The sequence below is a fragment of the Sinocyclocheilus rhinocerous genome, unplaced genomic scaffold (genome assembly GCF_001515625.1).
Source record: "Sinocyclocheilus rhinocerous isolate Xijiao unplaced genomic scaffold, SAMN03320098_v1.1 scaffold3807, whole genome shotgun sequence".
Taxonomy (NCBI): Eukaryota; Metazoa; Chordata; class Actinopteri; order Cypriniformes; family Cyprinidae; genus Sinocyclocheilus; species Sinocyclocheilus rhinocerous.
In genome coordinates this window covers 971,410-977,968 of record NW_015660506.1, presented here as the reverse complement: position 1 = coordinate 977,968, position 6,559 = coordinate 971,410, and the positions used below count along the sequence as shown (strand labels likewise).

At 38.3% G+C, this 6,559-nt stretch overlaps 2 protein-coding genes across 3 annotated transcripts in view; both read left to right on the top strand.

Annotated features, from left to right (window-relative positions):
• Positions 1-466: 466 nt before the first annotated feature.
• LOC107725212 (RNA-binding protein 44-like) lies at positions 467-1,361 on the top strand (the record flags this gene model as incomplete). The annotated part of the gene is made up of 2 exons (XM_016534399.1): positions 467-701; positions 978-1,361. Coding segments are annotated over 2 exons (514 nt in total), but the record flags the coding sequence as incomplete, so codon positions are not given.
• A 633-nt stretch (positions 1,362-1,994) lies between these two features.
• Positions 1,995-6,559, top strand: part of LOC107725247 (integrin beta-5-like) — a 39,286-nt gene continuing 34,721 nt past the window's right edge. Inside the window, exons 1-7 of one of the 2 annotated variants that reach the window (XM_016534441.1) lie at positions 2,528-2,572; positions 2,925-2,957; positions 3,054-3,139; positions 3,400-3,607; positions 3,702-3,951; positions 4,870-5,038; positions 5,752-5,913. In XM_016534441.1, the coding sequence (XP_016389927.1) occupies positions 3,068-3,139; positions 3,400-3,607; positions 3,702-3,951; positions 4,870-5,038; positions 5,752-5,913 (861 nt within the window). In that variant the 5' untranslated portion in view covers positions 2,528-2,572; positions 2,925-2,957; positions 3,054-3,067. Of the gene's footprint in view, positions 2,573-2,924; positions 2,958-3,053; positions 3,140-3,399; positions 3,608-3,701; positions 3,952-4,869; positions 5,039-5,751; positions 5,914-6,559 lie in introns of both variants that reach the window. The other variant, XM_016534440.1, reaches the window with a different exon arrangement.

Below are 6,559 nucleotides of genomic sequence, written 5' to 3'. Positions count from 1 at the left end.
GAAAGGAAAAATTGAAATTGCATCATATGACCCCTTTAAACTGTAATTCGTCAACTGGCCCAGCTCCCGCCTCTTTGCCCATCTTCGATTATCCGGGAGTGACGCGAAGTGACCCACTGCCAAGATGGCGACGGCCGCCTCCGCCCACTTTTGAGCTTCAAAAACTATCTTCGGAACCCTACGGGTGACGTCACGGACACTACGTCCATGTTTTTATACGGTCTATGGTTTCGCCTAATCTCATTGTACCTGTATAACAACAATCAAGAGCTTACAGCTCCACACCCAAACTGTGATGGTTACAGTTGTTAAACTGGCAGTAGTAGCATGTTTTAAATCACAGTGTTTGCTTTTTTATATTAATCTTGATAGACCCTGTAGTAATGCTGAATGCAGTAGTTCCAGGCTTTAAAGCATAATTAGAGATTATCATTAATGAACTTCAATCTTGTCTGTGCTTTTGTAGGGCAGCTACTGTCTATCTCAAGAGCCCCAGCGATGCCAAGGCAGCAGTTAAAGATCTAAATGGGTGCTCCATTCAAGGCCACACTGTCCAGGTGGTGCACCTCTGTGGGCCTGGCTCAGCTGATCCTAAACTGATCAGTGATCAGTCCCTCAGCACCTCAGAAACCCATAAAGCTGAAACTGCAGGGACTGGTGGACTGGGAACTAAGGGTGTAACCTACAGTTCATCACATGGAGTAAGTATGAAGTGGCAGGCTTTTTAGAAAGCTTATGTCCAAAATTAGTTAGTTTTCTGTCATTGGTACTTGTACTGAAATGCAATTAATAATGACTAGTATATATTATACTATTGGCTAATATAATTATAGTAAGTAATTAACTAATATATTACTATTATTATAATATTTTAAATTGTATATATTTTTTATAAATTAGTTTAAATTATTGCTAATATCAGACCATTTTTTATTTTCTGTTCCAAACTTTAAGATGTCATTATGTTTTTGACTTAGGGGCCACGCTGTAGTGTGGACAGGTTAACAAATGTCTGCGACTCGCCCACAGCCTCTGGCACCTGTGTGCCGCAGCACTACGCCACCATGGGAAGCTTTGACACAATCATGGCCCGGCTGTCGGCGTGCCACCCAAATGTAGGCCGCCAGAGGATCGTAGATGCCCTGCTGGAACTGCGGGCCAAGCATCAGGGATTCCTCAGTGGGATTCCTTTGAGATCTATAGTGGATATGACCTCTGAGCTTCTCACACAGGCCTCTACCCCGTCATTTGTTTGAGTTTGTGCTGTTTTAAGCAGCGGTAAAGGCCTTGTAAATAGTTCCCTGACCAGTACGACTGGATTTCAGTTGTCAGTTCAGTTTTTGCAACTAACTTTTATGTTATGTACAACCATTTCGTTGTAATTCTTTAATCAGAGCATTTCCTTCTCCTGGAATTGGAGTAATTTTTAAATTCATTTCAGGTTTTTCAGGTTTTCATCTCTGCTGTTATCAGTTATGATAAGTTTCCTTGTGTTTCCTGAATAAAACATTTTTTTGGAAGTGGGTACCTAATAGGTTCTCTGCAGTTCTTTCTGTGGAACAGGTGGGGATGTAATTAGTGATGGTCACGTGACTGCTGACTGCGCTGGATGAAATTTCCAAGCCAGATCTTAAAGGATTTAGATGTTTAATGTACTACTGACATATTCAAATGAGTTTAAGAAGAAACAGCATGCAACAACATATTTTTTCTCTGTAATTTGACAGTTTAATGTGAGATACTGATTTACATTTTAGAGCAAAATGTGATTGCTCAGTCCATAACAAAACACCTGCATAGGTTACTATGGTCAACTAATTAAAGGGTTAAAGGTCCTTTCAAACTGCTTCGTCCTAATCTGCGTTATTTTTTCCTTCATATTCTGACTAGCCCCGCCCTTCGACTGATTGCTATTTTCTTTGATTGGTAAAGATATTTGAATTACCTGTTTACTGTCCAATCAGTGCAAGTTTGGATGTCGCCCTACTAGCCAATCACAGCGTAGGGGGCGTGACTTGTTGGGGGGAAAAATCCCAGTCCCTTCTCCCATGGGCGGAGTCTAAAGTAATGTGAGGGACGCGGTAGGCACTCAACTATTGAACTTCCACGCTGAAAACAACCGGATGATGAATAAAACAGTCTGTTTACAAAGTTGAAAATGTGCTTGCACTGAAGATTTGAAACTCAGTATGGATACAGTGCATATTTAAGTAACTACTGCAGTGGACTTCAGACAGAGTGCGACAGTAACACTCACTTCGAATGTGGATTATTGTTCAGAGTAGCAGTATCGCCTCGGATTTAACTTGTGTGTTTACCGACACTGACTTCAGTCATGTGTGCGTCGCTTTGATGTGGAGAGGATGGAAACAAAGATCTCAGCCGCTCACAATATAAAAAACGGACATTTATAATAGAAACGTTTTATACAATTGGACAACAAAAAAAACTCAGTTGACGTTGAACGGGCTTTTCATTTTGTAAGGAATAATGTGGAATCCTTGCCCATTTACACGTCACCCGGCTCTTCTAGTTTACATAGTCTTGAAAATGTTTATTCACAGCGTCGGAGGTAAGTATAAGTACAGTGTTTGGTGAAATCACATCTGTCATCAAAATGCTATGTCTGATTTCGTTTAGATAAGTAACAATGCAACTAGATTTAATACACAATAAATTAGCAAATGCGAATGCATGAAATAAATGTTGTGAATTTTGTGAAAAATAAATACATTCATAAATTGTATATTTGAAAATTAATTTATTTTCCCCCTAATTTCTGTATTAATTAATTGCATAAGTGTATTTAGTCTGTCATTTATGTTTTTATTTCACCACCATGATAATAAGGGGAGGACAGTTTGCCCTAGTTATTTTTCTAAGCAACTTGTGACTTTGTATCGTTTCTCATGTTTCTGTCTTAGCATGAATCACTTGTGTCGTAGTGTTCCTCAGTTGTAAGTGTCTTTAAATAAAAGAGTGTTAAATGCATTTATTCATAATGCCTATTTGACCTGCAATGGATGGTTTATTTTTATTTGATTTATTTTAAGGTCTCAACGTTTGCATGAGCGGCAGCGCCACATCTTGTGAAGAATGTCTCCTCATTCACCCGAACTGCGCCTGGTGCGCGCAAGAGGTACACAAGTTGATGTTTGAGTTGTGACTGTGTCACAAAACCTACTGAGCTGCCTGCCTAGACAGTATTTTTAGCCATCATAGACTGGCCACTTATTTATTTATACATTTTAATACACTTGAATAATTCAGTGCTTCTGACTGTTGACAGGTTGCTAAGAGCATTAGTGCTGTATCTCACCGCATTTGTGGGTTTGCTCATTTATTTAATGGTTTCTTTCCTCACATTACTTAAAACAGCGATCTTTTTTCCTGATTCAGGACTTTGGACAGGTTAGAACTCTCAACTCACGATGTGACTTTAGCCAGAACTTACAGAAAAGAGGTTGTGATGCACCTTTTATAGAAAGTCCCAGGAGTGGCAGCTCTCTGTTGCAGAGCAAACCTCTGAGCTCCAAAGGTTCTGGAGTGACCCAGTATGATGTCATCCAGATATACCCACAGAAGATCTCTCTCAGCTTAAGGCCTGGTATGCATCTGCTGATAGATTTAGAAAAAGAAAAAAAAACCTTTGTAGATACCTTGAAATTGCATGTCAATGTAATTACTCTTACATCCTTCAGGTGACCAGACCTCTTTTGAGGTACAAGTGCGTCCTGTGGAAGACTACCCTGTTGATTTGTACTACCTGATGGACCTCTCGCTCTCCATGAAGGACGATCTGGACACAATCCGCAACCTGGGCACCAAACTGGCTGAGGAAATGAGGAAGCTTACAAGTAACTTCCGCCTTGGCTTTGGCTCCTTTGTGGACAAGAACATCTCACCCTTCTCCTACACAGCCCCCAAGTACCAGGACAACCCGTGCAATGGGTAAGAAAGAGACTTCTCACAGATCTGTGATGAGCTGTAAACAGGTTTGGGATTGGCTTTCCTTGTATCTAAATTCAAATGCACAAAGGCTCTTACGCCTTTTGCCCTTTAATGCCCTTTGTTATGCAATGAAGAGAACAGCTACTTGTTAGTGAGAACTGTTTGGACACAGTACTTTCTCATTTGGTGAAGTGTATGTGTCTTTAAAATCCAAAAGCACTCGGCATGCCACAGTTCTGGACTTGTTAACCACAGTCTTAATTCACACTTTAAAATAAGCCCAGAGAAGCTATTACCCCATGCAGCCCACTGCCCATCATGCATCAGTGACCATGTAGGTTATGCTTTCAGTCCTCTTGAATGCTCACTGTACCACAACAGATATCATAGGGACAAGGCATATACCTTATTCTACAATGAGTACACGTCACTCTACCCTTTCAAAAATAACTATTTACTACTATAAATTATATTTAATATTATTTAACTATATTTCATAGAGTAATTCAACACAACAATTAAAAACAACATTTTATACATAAACTGTTATACCATTTGGATGTAAAATGGAGCATTTAATTAAAGACTTTTTGCCCATGCTAATATCATGTATATCTAAATCAATTAAATTTAAATGTAAACAAAATTTTAAAAAGTTTTTTTGGTGCTGGTATATAAATTGAGCAGTTTTAATATGTATATTATATAAAAAAAAATAAAAACTATATATATATATATATATGCTTTGTTTGAACATGATAATATAATGTATATTTAAATCTGTAGAAGTTCTGAATTATGATAAAATATGATATCAAAAACACTATTTAATGTATGATTTCAGTGTTGCTGATTAAGCTTCTGGTTTCTTCATCTCTTTCTTCTTTCTATGTTTTTATAATTTCTCTCTTATTACAGATATAAGTTGTTCTCAAACTGTGTCCCTACGTTTGACTTCCGTCACCTCTTGTCTCTTACGGACAAGGTTGACCGTTTTAATGAAGAAGTGCAGAAGCAGATGGTGTCGCGGAACAGGGACGCACCAGAGGGGGGGTTTGATGCCATTCTGCAGGCTGCAGTTTGCAAGGTAAGCAGTCAGTAAAGACAGGTCATTTTGCTGTTTCATCACTAAGCTTCTTTGACTCCTTTAACTCCCTATAGAAACAGTAAGCCTGTCCAGTGGGGTTTAATGAAAAGAGAGAGAATGTCTTGTTTTTGTGCTGTTCTATCTGAGGTTTATTTCTCAGTTCTTCAGAATTTCCTGAACATCCTGTTTTTGGCTATTCAGCCATCTAAAATGCTAGTCAGCATGTTTGATTAGTCCATGCACTTTTTGTATCTAAATTTTAGGTAAAATATATATGCATCTGTGAATAAAACTGTAACTGGTCACCAATTTTAAATAGCCATTTTGCCTGCATTTCTTTTTGAAAGTATATTTAAAATGGTTTTGTGTAGTGACACTAATGTTTAAAAGTATATATTCCATTTAGTTTCTTAATTAATATGAGGCCATAAAAGCTGTATGCATAATAAAAAAAAAAAATTAAATTGAATAAAAAATAGCTGCCAAAATGCTTTACAGATTTTTTCTCAAAAGTGATCGTAGATGTGTTTTATTTGGAAAACTAATCATCTCCATATGTGACAACTCTGTAATATAACTTAACTGATCTATCAACTATACAGAAACACTGTATACATTTTAACACTGTATACAAGCATATTAAAATGAACATGGTATAGAGATATGACAAGATATAGGCTGGTATAAATGAGAGTTTCATCTCATTGTGGCAGGAGAAGATTGGCTGGAGGAAAGAGGCCTACCATCTCTTGGTGTTTGCCACCGATGACATCCCTCACTTGGCTTTGGATGGCAAACTCGGTGGACTAGTGCATCCTCACGATGGACAGTGTCACCTGAACGACAAGAACGAGTATAGTGCTGCAAACAAGATGGTAAATGCAAAACCTCATTTTAAATGGATATAAACTGAACCAAACAAATGTTCTTCAAGTTTATATGGAGACACATTTGGGTAAATGAATTGACTGTCTGAATGAGATTAGATTGTTTTACTGTAAAGCACTTCATGCCCAATTGCTTGTCTTTAACTGCTGTCAGCCATAAATGCTTTAGATTAACATATAATGATTGTCTGAAAAGCGTAAACCCCAGCAGTTTCTGTTTTCTGAACCGTATTAAGAAACCTTTAAAGGGATTTGTGGATAATTCGGTTTTAAAGTTTTGTGCACTTAATGTTTCCTTCTTCTTTGACCAGTTGATGTCTCTTTCAGTGTTGCCAAGTCCGTGGTTTTCCCGCGGAATTGGGATACTTTAACACTGTTGCCGCCGGTTGTTTTTCATGTCCGCGGGTTGAAGCGACTCATATAACATGATATTTATCCCCTGGAATGCGAATTTTAGCAGGGGAACCCCACCAAAAAACGTGTATTTTACCCCCTGGAACGCGATTTTTAACTGGGGACCCCCTCTAAACGTGATTGGGCTCGTTTTGGGCTAGTTTTCTTGTTAAAACCTGGCAACCCTGGTCTGTATATTCAGAACTCTTTTTTTTTTTTTTTTTTACCTTTGAACTGGTTA